Below are 13,493 nucleotides of genomic sequence, written 5' to 3'. Positions count from 1 at the left end.
AATCTGAGACTGAGCCAGATTTGAAGCCTTTACCCTCAGTGATAAGTTGACCTCTCAAGGCTTAGCTGCTCTGTGTAATTGAGGGTAAGGTTGATTGGAAGAAAATCAGCCAAATTACAAATCAGTTCATACAAAAACCATTACTAGCCTTAAATGTCTGTGTTGTGCTTGCACCTATGTGAATGTAATTAATGCATCAACACAGTGCTAGCTTTTAAAATAATTTTTTTTGGATACTGTTCCCTTTCCTCTTAAGAATGAAAAAATTTAAATACAGAGTCTAAGGTTAAGAACATTTCAGTTTTGTTTTTCTTATAATTTATGCACACTTGTAAATCTCATTGACAGGATATTTCATAAGAATTTTGTATGGACACAGTTTGTTATACTGGATATTTCCAAGCTTGCTCCAGTCATTTTTATGTCAAGTTGTAACCTTTAAGACAATTGGCTTTGAAACATCTGTCCCTGTCTGTCTGTAACATACTCAAAGAATTTAATGTTGATAAATTGCAGGATTTTACAAATGTCTAAATCAAAACACAGGGTAAGGTTTTAAAGGATTGTAAAATTCCTTAAATAAGCAAAGAATCTAGTAATAATACGACTACTTTGCACTTCTATAGCGCCTTTGACCTGAGGATCTCAAAGTGCTTTAGAAACACTAATGAATTAATCCTCACAACACCCCAGTGAGGTAGGTAATTTAATTTTAAAAGAAATGATTAATAGTGTCTGAATAGAAGATGCACAAACACTAAATATGTCTCCTTTAATTTAATCTTTTGGTTGGAAGAAAGTAGAAAAATAAGACTCAAGCCTTTGTCTGACAAAGAGTGATCTGGTGGGAAAGGAGGCAGAATCAGGTTTTTTGTTTCTGGATTTGTTTTGAGCCAGGGTGTCAGATATCTCAGACTGGCCTAGAACTTAACTATGTAGCCAAGGATGGCTTTGAACTTCTGATGACCTTGCCTCCTCCACTTCTGAAGTGATGGGATTATGGACCTATAGCACTATGCAGAGTTTTATTTTTACTGGGGACAGACTTTATGCATGCTAGGCAAGCAGTGTGCCACCTGAGCCACATCCCCAGCCCATTTGTTCAAACAGGTAGAACTTGATCATAATTATCTTTAAAAGAAAGTAAAATGGGACTTCCTTTCTTTACAAATAAAAATATTAAGTTAGAAAGATATAGCCAATCTCTAGAACTTTTGGCATATCTTTTCTTTTCTTTTTTTTTTTTTGTTTTGTTTTGTTTGTTTGTTTGTTTTTTGAGACTGGGTTTCTCTGTGTAGCCTTGGCTGTCCTGGAACTCACACTGTAGACCAGGCTGGCCTCAAACTCAGAAATCCACCTGCCTCTGCCTCCCAAGTGCTGGGATTAAAGGCCCAGCTTCTTTTTCTTTTTTAACTGCCTTTTGTATTAGATTCCCCCCAAATGTCAACGTTATTTATTCATTCATTACTTATTTGGAGACAGTATATCATATAGCCTAGGCCAACAATGAATTTGGCAGAGAATTTGAATTTGGGTCATCTGGCTCTGCTTTCCAAGTCCTGGGATTATGAGAATATGCCACTACAACTGGCTAGAAAGAACGTGCAAAAGTAATTTCAGTTACTGTGCTTGATCCCGAAGGCAAAGGGCAGTGCATACAGGCTCCCATTCTGGGGGTGGGGAGGTGCGGTTCCAGTTCTTTGCTGAGGTCACTGCTATTTTAAAATGAAAGTTGTCAACTAAAAGCTAACTTGGAAATATTTTGCATGTGGATGAAGTAATTTCCACTTTCTGTAGGTGTTAATTTGTTATTAAAGTCAAATCAGATGCAAAAAAGGATGGGAATTTAGGATAAATGAGGCAAATGAATGCTTTTGTATGAGTTTAGTAGTTGTCAAAGCACTCTAGAATCTTTCTAACCGGACCAGTGATAGTGCTTGGTAGCAAAACCGGACAAAGGGAAATTGTTTAAATGGTTATAAGTGTGTCAGAAAATAAGCCTAGCAGTTCATATCAGAGAGTAGTCTCGGGATGGTGAGACACCTTTGTGGATAAAGGTCCTTCAGCCAAACCTGATGACCTACAGCTTGATTCTTAGAACTTATGGTCAAAGGAGGTGAGAGACACCTAGAGGTTCATCTGGCTTCCTTATGGAGGCTTTGGCACACCCCCAGTTGAAAGAAACAATGTTCTTAAGAAAAGAAAGTAGTTTCTTATTTTCTGAAATCTCTCTAAAATTTCTGAAATGCTATTTTAAATAAGTACTGTTTGAGGAAAAATGAGCAGAATGGGAAACTTTTTGGTAATCATGCCATGATATGAAAAAGAATTCTTTTCATTTGTTTTATACGCATTATTTTGAGGATCACTCAGTATATATAAAATTTTTTGCATGATATGAAAAAGAATTCTTTTCATTTGTTTTATATGCATTATTTTGAGGATCACTCAGTATATATAATTTTTTTTAAGTTATTGGTTAAGTAACAGTAATGATTTATCCCCAAACCTGTGTTGTTACTAATTGATGTATTTCTGCTAATCAGTCTTGCATACTGTAAGCCATGTCTTAGAGTGTAACTCTGGGCCTGTCAGTGATTAATAAGTGTGTGCACAAGCTGTGAGGGAGTCACATCTATATTGGTGAAAGTGTGTTCCTGGAAAAGGGAAAGGAGCTACAATAATCTTTTCCTTATTTTTAGGTTAAATGTCCCAGAAAGTTACATAACAAGGGTATATTGCTTATTTTAATAGAGAAATTGAGGCACAAAAGTAAAGAGTTTTTTTTCCGAGGTAATCATAGCCATGGTGTGGTCAATAAATCTTTACAGTATGTCCTAAAGTAGATTACCCATCTTCCTTATTTGGTTTTACAATTTAAAATCGCTTTTGAGAACAAAAGACGTATCAGAATGTTTTGTTTTTATGCTAACAGTCCAGGCTTTAGAAGGGTTCCAGCTGCCTTTTGGGTTGTAATGGGTCTGGTGGTTTGCATGGATGCTCAGGTGAGATGAGCAGTTGCTGTGATTGACTGCTTTGATTTTCTTTGGAGACATTCTTGTCTTACTGTCTGTCACTCTAGCTGACCTGGCTGTAGACCTGGCTGGCCTCAAACTCACAAAGATCCTCCTGCCTCTGTATTCTCAGTGCTGGGATTAAAGGTATACACCACTAGAGTTGCTGGTTTCTTTCTTTTTAACCAGCATTTTTTGTTGTTGTTGTTGTTCTTTGTGATTTTCATTCTTGTATACATATTTTAACATTTCTACCTTGCACCCTAACCCTTCCTGTCTGTCTCCTCTACTTCCTTCCTTCTTTTATAAGCCCACACACAGTCCAGTTAGTGCTGCCCATATGTATACATGGGTATGAGGCCATCCACAGGATTCTGGGAAACCTACCATTGTCCACATCCTGAAAGAAAAATGACTCCTTTCTCCCATCCCCCACCCCAGCCTTTACCAACTGCCAGTATATCTCTTCAGCTAGGAAAGGAACCTCATAAGTCCCTTCTCCATCCAAATGAAATGCTGACTGGCTTGATTCTTGTTTAAGTCTTGTGCAGGTAACCACTTCTGCCGTGAATTCACTAGTGCTATGGTTTAATCTTGTCCAGAGAAATATTTCACAGCATCCTTCTCAACTTCTAGCTTGTGCATTCTTTCCACTCTTTCTGGGATGTTTATTGAAATGTGGGTAGGGGTGGTAAGTTAATATACTTAGGGCGGAACACTCATAGTGGCTTAATTCTTAGTGCTTTGATCAGTTGCTAGTCTCTCTGTATTATAAACTGCTGCCCACTGCAAAAAGAACCTTCCCTGGCCTAAGTAAGTAGAGAGTGTAACTAAAACCTATGGGCATAACATAAATATTTAGAAGGCAGTTTGATAGCATGAACAGTTAGCAAAATAACAGAGTAGGACCACCCCTTCTACCTTCAGCCTATGACCTTAGTCACGGGCCTTTGGCCAAGTTTGCAGCTCCACACATGAATTACCCCCTGTGGCACAAACCTCAAATTCAACTAAGTAGTTGTACCTCTGTAACAGCCATTCCATTGTGGCTAGGTGAGTATGTCTTTCTTGTTAAGGTTGGTGTTGTAGCAGGCAAGGTCCAGTGCTGATTAAGAACGCTGATGTCTTCTTCCCAAGCAGCCTGTGTAGTACCTTTCCTCTATGGAAGCCAGCCAGTATGGAAGTTTCTCCATTAGTTCCAGATTGATTTTTTTTTGTCCTATAATTGGTCTAGTGTTTTGGCAGCAGGGTCTTTCCATCTAGTTATGGTGGATAGCCAGTTGCAAAAACAATAGCTTGTGTTGTTTTGGGTGCTTTTGGGGCCTCCCTCACTAATGACTTGTAGGGAGGTAAGCCAGTCCTCAGACTGAAATTTTCATTTTATAACCTGTACCTTCTGGATGCAGCATTGTCCAACCAGGTACCCTTCAAACCCATTGTTTAAAAGTTTGGTTATAAAGTTTTTATACCAAAAATTATTTTATACAAAAGTATATTTTTACAAAGTAGTAGGTTCTGGAAAGCTTTTTCATCTTGGTGTTAAGCATTAGAGTGGGGGTCATTTCCCTGACGTACTGTTATTTTTCTCCGGATGATTGTTACTGATATGTTACACAAAAATGTTTATCAGATCTGAGAGTTTTTTGGTGCTCTTTTGAGTCGCAGGTATAGAATCATATTATCTGGTAATATTAGATTATCTTCCTTTATAATTATAATTATTATTATTTTAATGTTTATGGATGGTTTGCCTGAATGAATGCCTGTGCACCATGTGCACACCTGTTGCCTGTAAAGCCCGGAAGACGGCAGAGGGCATTAGATCTCTTGGAACTGGAGTTAGAGCTGGGCATTTATTGACCTTGGGTCCTTTAGAAGAGTAGCCAGTGCTCTGACCCACTGAGCCCCTGGTTCTCTTACTGCCATGGCTAAGAATTACATCACTGTATTGAATAGGAGTGAAAAGAGGAAGCACCCTTGTCTTATTCCTGGTTTTATTGTAAATGCTTTGAGGTTTTCCCCTTTTAATGTTGGTTATAGGTTTGTCTTATATACCCTTTATTTTCTTAAAGTACATTCTATTCTAGTTATCTTCAGGACTTTAACATGAAAGGATGTTGAAATTTGTCAAAAGCCCTTCTGCATCTATTTTGATGGCTATGCAATTTCTGTCCTATAGTCCATTTGTGTAATTTATAACATTACATATATGTGTATATATGTAATTTATAATATATCTTGAGCCATCCATCTCTACATCTCTGGAATGAAGCCAACTTGATGATCTGTTTTGTTTGTATTCTTGAATTCAGGTGGCAAGAGGGTTTTGTGTCTTTTCTATTTTATGAAATGCTTTTGGAAAAGCATTGATGTTCTTTGAAGTGAATCCATGTAACTCTAGACTAATTTTGGTTGAGAGACTTTTAAAATCATCCTAACAAGAAAGGGTATCACTTTATATTATAGCCATCTCTGCCTACTACTGAAAGGTATATGCCACAATCCCTGGCTAAAATTATACTGTGTGTGTTTGTGTGTGTGTGTGTGTGTGTCTGTCTGTCTGTCTGTCTTAGTCTAGTTCTATTAATGAAGAGACACCATGATCATGGCAACTTGTATAAAGGAAAGTATTTAATTGAGGCTGGCTTACAATTTCAGGGTTTAGTTCATTATCGTCATGATGGGAAGCATGGCAGCATGCAGGCAGATACGGTGCTGAGACTTCTATATCTGGAAGGGCAGTCAGCCAAAAGAAACTGAGGCAGGCTTCCTCCAATAAGGCCACACTCATTCCAACATTGGCATATGGGGACCATTTTTATTCAAACTATCAAGTATGTTTCTGGGTGTGTGTGTGTGTTTGTGCGCATGCCATGTACACATGTAGAACAGGTTCTTTTCCTTTCACCATGGTGATTTAGGAAGTTGAACTTTGGTTGTTAGGCTTCCAGGCAACTTGGCTGCTGAGCTGTCTTTCAGGCCCCAGTTGGGAGATAATTTGTTTTGAGACAAACGGTTTCTCTGCCTCTGCTATTTTGTTGCTTTTGTAGTGTTTGGTGTTGTTCTTTGTCTAGTTTTAACTATTACTCTAGTGTGATTTATTCTTCCTATGGCCTTGTAGATAAGTTCACTTTTCCCTTCCTTAGAATCTTCTGTAAAGCTGACTTTCTTGTCATACATTGCTTTTAGTCTTTTGTTGTTTTTGCTTTGAGACAGGCTGGCTTCTGCCTCTCCCTCTATTCTGGAGTGCTAGGATGAAAGGCGCGTGCCACCACCTCCTGGCTTATTTAGTCCATTTTAACCATGGAAAATTTTTGTTCTACCATTATGAGAGGTTGCTTTGCTGGATGTAGTAGTCAGTCGTGTTTGGCATACATAATCTTTCTGAATTGAGACCTTCTGGCTTTTCAAGTTTCGGTTTTACAGTAGATGGGCCTGCCACCATATATGATTTGTTTTGAGATTACTTTCTTTGTTTTGTATATTTGCTTTTTTAAATTACGTTTTGATGGAGGCAGTTCCTTTCTTCTGGTTGTCTGTCTGTGTCCAGAATGCCTCTTATATCTGGATTGTCATCTATCTCCTCCTTACTGGACATGTGGCTATTCACAGTTTATAAAGAGACTGCAGTCACGGTGGTGAAATAAAGAGCAAATACATAAGGTTTGCGGTATGCTGCTATTACTCCCAAAGCCTCCACCTGAGGTGACTAGAAGTCACTGCATCTTCCATTCTAATGGGATGCAATCTTAGAAGTGCTGACGTATGGAAGGTATAAAATGGATGGGGCTTGGACTTTTCAGTAGTGCAGTTCATGAAAATAACCAATACACCCATTCTAAAAGCTGAAAAGTAGGTGAATGAACAAAGGAGGTAGCTATTAACCCCATCCATTGTGGTGCACTATTCCAGCACAGGGCAGGCTGGTGTGGGAGAATCACAGATTTGAGGCAAGCCTGTTTATATAGCAAAAACTCTGGAGTGGAGGAATGTGGTGAGTGAGTGAGTATCCCTTTGATTATAGTATTTTAGGTGTTCAGTTTGTGGCCAGTGGTTAACCTGTGGGAGGTAATGTGTTTTTGAGATAGGTGCTGGCCTTCCAGGGCTCTACACAACAAGACCACCATGGGCAGAATCCAAACCTGCCTCTTCATATGTGTAGCCTTTTGTGTCTCCTTGTCCCTGTGCAGTGTAGCTGTCTTACGTACTAGGCTGTGAGGCTTGTTAGGGCAGTCTTCTGTGTTGGGGATTCTCTTCTGTTGTTGCTCTATTGGAAATATGTGGTTTGGGTTTTGTACTGTTTTTGGTGAATCTAAGTATATCTTAGAGCTTGTTTGGAAGCTGTTTCTGTGTTGCTAGCTATGTAGTTTGCTAAGTCCTTTCTGTTGCAAGTGCTGTTTCTCAGGCAGAAACTGAAGGCTCCTACATCCCAGACACTAGTATAGGTGTTGAGGATAAGCCACTTGTGACTCTGTTAGGCAAAATTTTACACATAATGCACATGGTAAAGAAAATAGATTTTTGTGGTGCTCAAAAACTAAGAAATTAGGTGTATTAAAAGGCCCTGCAAGAAAACTGAAGCACAGAACATGGTCAAATGTATGAGAGCTATTTTATTTCATTTTTAAAAAAGATTTATTTACTTATGAGTACACTGTTGCTGACACACCAGAAGAGGGCATCAGATCCCATTACAGATGGTTGTGAGCCACCATGAGGTTGCTGGGAATTGAACTCAGGACCTCTGGAAGAGCAGTCAGTGTTCTTAACTACTGAGCCATCTCTCCAGGCCTCATTTTTTGTTTTAAGTGAATCGCAGAAAGTCACGTGACGTTGATGTGTGTTGAAGGTAACACACTTTACCTTTTTCTTTTTCTTCATACTTTTCACTGTCGTGGGTTCATTAGAGAACAGCTGCCATGGTTGCTTAACCTAAGCATAGGTTCTTCTGTTGGAGGAAAAGCCCAGGCTGGCTGCAAGCTCAGGTCTGGAGTCTGAGGGGTTTTGTTTTTGTTTTTTCAGTGCTAGGCCATCTATTCTATTACTTTGTCTTGGGAGTGAGTTTCTCTTCTGTAGTGTAGTGGCATGTGGCTTCTTTTAACCTTAAGATACAATTTTCTCGGTAAATCTTTTTCCCTTTAGGGAAAGGATGTTTCTTGTAGTCTATGGTTGCCAGACTCCTAGTGGGTGGTTGTTTGTTTTATGTTTTTGTAATAGATTCAAATAGGTCAGGTGTGGACCTTGTTGAGATTCTTGAGGAATCTTTGTTGGTATTCTGATTCTGTTTCTGAAAATGTTGTTTTCATAGGTTTGTGGTTTTCATGAAATAACTCAGCGTGTAGCTTCTTTTGTACACTGGGTACTTGAAGGGTATACTTTTGACATAGGGGATTCTGTTCCCTTTAAGCCTTAGATATTCATAGTACTATGTATCATTGTTTAAATATGATCTTAAAAACTAAAATAGTTTTCATAATGATAACTCAATTGTAGATTCATTTATTATTTCATGCAGCTGTTTGGGTAAATTTAGGTGTGTAAGACTGACAACATGTGATGCTTGAGTATACAGAAAAAACAAATACATTGTGGAATTTGACATATGAGTGTGGTACACCAACACACCCCATGGTTGGATATGTTCTTGGTACATTCTGAAAATGTTTTGACCAGCCCATTCACTAATGACTGATGTATGCAAGAAGAAGTGAACAGTCCTGACTGCATTGTTAGAAGAAACAAACCAAAGCATGTGTTTCCAAGATAATTTAACAGGTTTCTTCTGATGTGGATGAAAAGATGGCTATTTTGCTAACTATAAACATTTCACTTGATAACTTGGTTTTCATTAAAGTGATTGCTTATCCATACAGTTGTATTTTCATTTAATCTGCTTTTCCAAAGATTCTAGTAAGTTTTACTTTAATTTTTTTTATGAAAATATTTCCAATTGTATAATAGGTCACAAGATGAAATTGTGTGATTAAAATTCTTAGTTTTGCTAGGCTACCAGTCTTAATGGAAACACTTCACAAGTAGTGTTTATATCAAATCCCTTCAATTGGACGATCAGCAGACTGGCACTAAGTGCACTAAGCATCAGTGTGTAAAGTTCCTGTGATCAGAAAGAACTCAGGAAAGTAAGCCATGAAGCAGAGTTTCAGGCAGGCATTGACAGGCTGCTGTTATATACTTAATTGGCAGCAAAGTTATCTGAAGTAGGACATGGATTGTTGGATTTATGAGAGCACATTTCTTACGGCTTTTCAGTAGTGAAATGCAGAAAGGAGGCTTCAGAAAGGACAAGAAGGCCAACCATCACATTAGATAACAGAGCAGACAAAATGTGTTCCAGCCAGCTGTTTCTGAGCAGTGTCTTCCTAATTTTAAATTTTAAATATTATCTATTACTGTGGGTGTTCAGTTTTCTTCTTTAACAGTATAACCGTGCTATTTAATATGCAAGTTAATCAAATCAGTTTGTATTTGGTCTACTGTTTCCCTATTAAATGAGACTTTCTTAAGTGTTTTCTTCTTATTCTTTATAAAGCTTTCTTTCTCCTTAAAGGCCTTTAAATACAGAAAACAGTACAGTAGCATATACGATAAAGCAGCCTAGTTGGGATATCTACAATTTTCAGTCTGTTGGAATTGATTATGATTTGATATATTTCTCAACATAGTCCAATATTTTTTTTTTTCTGTTGTAGAACAAAATCCAGTCTCATAGCAGAGGAGAATACAATGTTTACAGCACCTTCCAGAGCCATGAGCCAGAATTTGACTACTTGAAAAGCTTAGAAATAGAAGAGAAGATCAACAAAATTAGGTGGTTACCCCAGAAAAATGCTGCCCAGTTTTTATTGTCTACCAACGGTAAGTGTTCGTCTTTTGCTTTCAGGCACTACATGGGCACATGTCCTGCAGAGGATATAGGCCCTTCCCTGTACAGAATGTAAAGTCTACTACTTTTGCTTCTCATATTGTTACCTTGCAAATTTTAGATTTATGGGTACTACCAACTTTTATTTAGGCTGGTTTTATTTCTGTCTCCTTTGGCTGAACCTGAATATTGACTGTTCCTTACCAGCAGATATAGGCAGCAGTGTCTGAGTTACAGCACTGTTATGAATATATTACATGGTAACTTGGCAGGTAGAACCAATGCTTAGGAAAATGTTTATTTCCTTTCCTCTTCCTTTCCAACGCTACAGAGGATGATCTCTAGGAGAGCACCCTCCTTCCTTAACTTTGTCACTTTCTTCTCTCTGAGCCGCAGGAGTGGAAGAGGAATCTTCTCATTAGCTGTGATACCTTCCTGTAAGGAAAGGTTAGGAAGAGTTAGAACTCTGTGAGATGCTGGCCAAATTGTGAAGTTCTGCATGACAAATTAAGAGGTGTGTGTGTGTGTGTGTGTGTGTGTGTGTGTAAAATGTGACCTGGCTTATCAATCAGGACCTTGAGATTGCAGAGGTGGGTGTGATACTTGGAGATCTGGTTGTAATGGTCTACTAAAACTTTTAATCTGAAATCTCACATTTTCTCATCTAACTATTAATAGAAGCAAATCTTAGCACTTACGTCTTTCTGTTTGCACAGTGTTTAGACTCATGACTACTTAAGGTAACACAGTGGGAGATGTTTAGAGCCCCCTCCGTGCACTCTTGTACCCTGTGATTTTCTGTATTGAGTTTATAGGAATGCAGTGCATAAAGCATTGCCACTCCTGATTCCATGGCTCATTGGAGACCCATTTTCTCTCAATTAAATTTCTTTACTCTCTGCCTTCCTCTCTTTTTACATAAATGGTATTTTCTTTGTATTTATGAGGCAAGGGAGTAATGAAACAGTAGCCCAGGCTAGCTTTGAAGTCTTGATAGCCTACTTCTGCCTCCCAAATCTGGGCATGCCCACTGTATCCAACTTCACCTATTTCTGAAAGAAAGTAACATAACCAGGCTGCAACACATGGCATGCTTGGTAGAGGCACCAGATGATAGCTTCTCTGAGGTACTTCAAGTAGTACTTTAGACCCTTTTGTGTGTGTGTGTGTGTGTGTGTGTGTGTGTGTGTGTGTCCGTGTGTCCATGTGCATGCGTCAAGTAATAACACAATTATACTGTTTTTGATTTTGTGGGTTTTGTTTTTGTTTTTGTTTTTTTTTTTTTTTTTTTTTTTTTACTTTTAGAAACAAATGTCCCTGGGAAATGTGTTTTACATTGTAGAGTTTGTGGCTTTGAATGTTTGCTGATACACAGCAAGCTAGGCAGATACACTACGGTCTCCAGAAGTAGTGGTTCTCCCCAACCCCCACATCCTTTTTTTGAGACAGGGACTCAACCATGTAGCCCAGGCTTACCTGGGACTTGCAGAGCTCTGCTTCCCCGTTTCCTGAGTATTGGGATTAAAGCCATTCGGCATTATACCTGGTTACCTACCTACTTACTTACCCTGCCTGCCTCTCTCCCTCTCTCTGTCCCTGTCCTCCCTCCCTCCCTCCCTCCCTCCCTCCCTCCCTCCCTCCCTTCCTTCCTTCCTTGAAGTAGATTCATAGTTTCATGTGGTGGTCTTGAGTTTATTTCCTAACTCAAGCAAATTTGACCTTGGGATCTTTCTGCCTTAGCTGTCCCAGGTTGAAATGACAAGCTTGGGCCACAAGACCTATTTCGTGGCAGTTCATTTCTATTTTGACTTTTTCTAAAGGGAAGTTTAAGTATAGGCTTTCAAGAGTTCAAGTAGAAACAGTAGTGAATGATGAGGCCCAGTTCGAGCTCAAGTCCCACCTGTCTTCTCAATGAAGATCATTAATTGTCATTCATTTGTGTATGTCCATGCAGCTTCCATAGACACTTTTTTGCTCTTACAGCAAAAGTGTCATTAAATAAGCCTTCCTTTATTTGGTTTTGAGATGGGGATCATAGGAGTGTGTCACCAGGCCCACCTCTGATGAACCTTACTTTAGGCACTAAGCACTTGGAGGCTGTTTGGGGGTGAGGCTACTAGGAGCTCCTATGGCTAGCCCAGGGGGTCTGTGTTTTGTATCTGTAGACAGTGGGCAGTATCTCTAAACGCACTGGCTGCCTACATTTGAAAACACTGGTGCTGGAAAAATGGGTCAGTGGTTAAGAGCACTGACTGCTCTTGTGAAGTTCCTGAGTTCAAATCCCAGCAACCACATGGTGGCACAGTTTTAGGGGTTGTTTGTTTGCTTTAGAGGGCTTCTGTTGTTTTTGTTTTTCTCTGTAACTATAAGAGACATAAACTAATTTCCTCCTGTCTGAAAGTTTGGTGTGTTAGTTTCCTATCTGAAGCATGTATAAGGTTGATGAGTGTAGGTTGGCTGGAGATAGTGGAGGGGAGGGGCAGATTTATCATCTTCATCTTCAGAAATGGATTTCCAAGTGATGTCTATGTCTTTTGAAGTTAAGAAAAAGTGTGATTAATGGTATCAGTCATCTGTCTGTAAGCCTAATAGCACACAGGAAACAGAACCTAGTTACAGGACAATCACAGACAGGATCTAGAGGCAAGCTTAGGGGTAGACTGTGAGTTACTGAAGCCAGAAGTTTTATGTTTACATTTCATCTTGTAGCAAGTGTTGTAAGTAGGCAGTAGAAATGGCTGCACTGGTGTCTCCCTGTAGCAGTTGTCTTATACCACTTTTAAAATGGCTTCTAGGCTATTTTAAAACTATGGTATTCAATTTTGCTTACGTAAGATCATTCAAAATGTCTTAGTTTTGTATAAAAATACCATTTTAGAATTATAACTACAAAAATTCATACATAGTAAAAGATTATACAAACAATACAAGGGTAGATTTTATTTCCAAAGAATAAAGTGAGCAGGTGTGCAAAGTGTGTGGTGGAGAAGCCTGGCAACATCAGCTACCAACCACCAATTATGCTGACAGAGTTTGTACCCTTGTATGATGAGCTTGGAGGTCACTTCACCATTGTGTTCTTCTAAATACCCCATGAAGGACCTTCATTGAAGGACCACACCCCTGCTGCTCACAGCTGCCTAGATAGAGACAAATTATCTGAGAGGCAGATTTAAAGACTAAGGAGACTTGATGGCAAAATGCAATGGTGTTTGGATCCTGGGACAGACAGGAAAAGGGTGTTAGTTAGTGGGAAATGTATTCGAGTCTCAGGGACACCTTAGCTAGTGTTACACATGACAAGCATTACAATTGTTGCATAAGATGTTGACATTAGAGAGACTGGGTTAAAGTGTATATGAAAATACATCTATATTTGAAACTGGTCTTCCATAAGATATGCTGGGATAGGATATGAGGAGCTCAGTAATAGGCAGTGCTGAGTCCATTGCTTGTTTGTGCACATAAATATGTGTTTATACCCCTGAAACAGTTCTAAGTATTTTTGAGAGTTAGAGATCTTACTTATACTTTATAAAATAGCACGTGGCTTCTTTTTGTTGTTATTGTTAAGAATAGCTTGTGCTGGGAGTTGG

The 13,493-nt window shown here is 38.9% G+C and overlaps 1 protein-coding gene across 2 annotated transcripts in view; it reads left to right on the top strand.

The window, feature by feature from the left end:
* The window catches only part of Ppp2r2a (protein phosphatase 2 regulatory subunit Balpha), a 57,013-nt gene that overhangs the window by 33,968 nt on the left and 9,552 nt on the right, over window positions 1–13,493 (top strand). Inside the window, exons 1-2 of one of the 2 annotated variants that reach the window (XM_085828728.1) lie at window positions 638–697; window positions 9,725–9,890. Coding sequence is in view for 1 of the 2 variants with exons in the window: in XM_021181967.2 (XP_021037626.1) it covers window positions 9,725–9,890 (166 nt within the window). In the remaining variant the exon portion in view is untranslated. Of the gene's footprint in view, window positions 1–637; window positions 698–9,724; window positions 9,891–13,493 lie in introns of those variants that run through there. The other variant, XM_021181967.2, reaches the window with a different exon arrangement.

This window comes from Mus caroli, unplaced genomic scaffold, assembly GCF_978045245.1.
Source record: "Mus caroli unplaced genomic scaffold, Mus_caroli_1 scaffold_12, whole genome shotgun sequence".
In the NCBI taxonomy this organism is placed as follows: Eukaryota; Metazoa; Chordata; class Mammalia; order Rodentia; family Muridae; genus Mus; species Mus caroli.
Note: the sequence above shows the minus strand (reverse complement) of the source record. Positions and strands in the feature narration are given on the sequence as shown.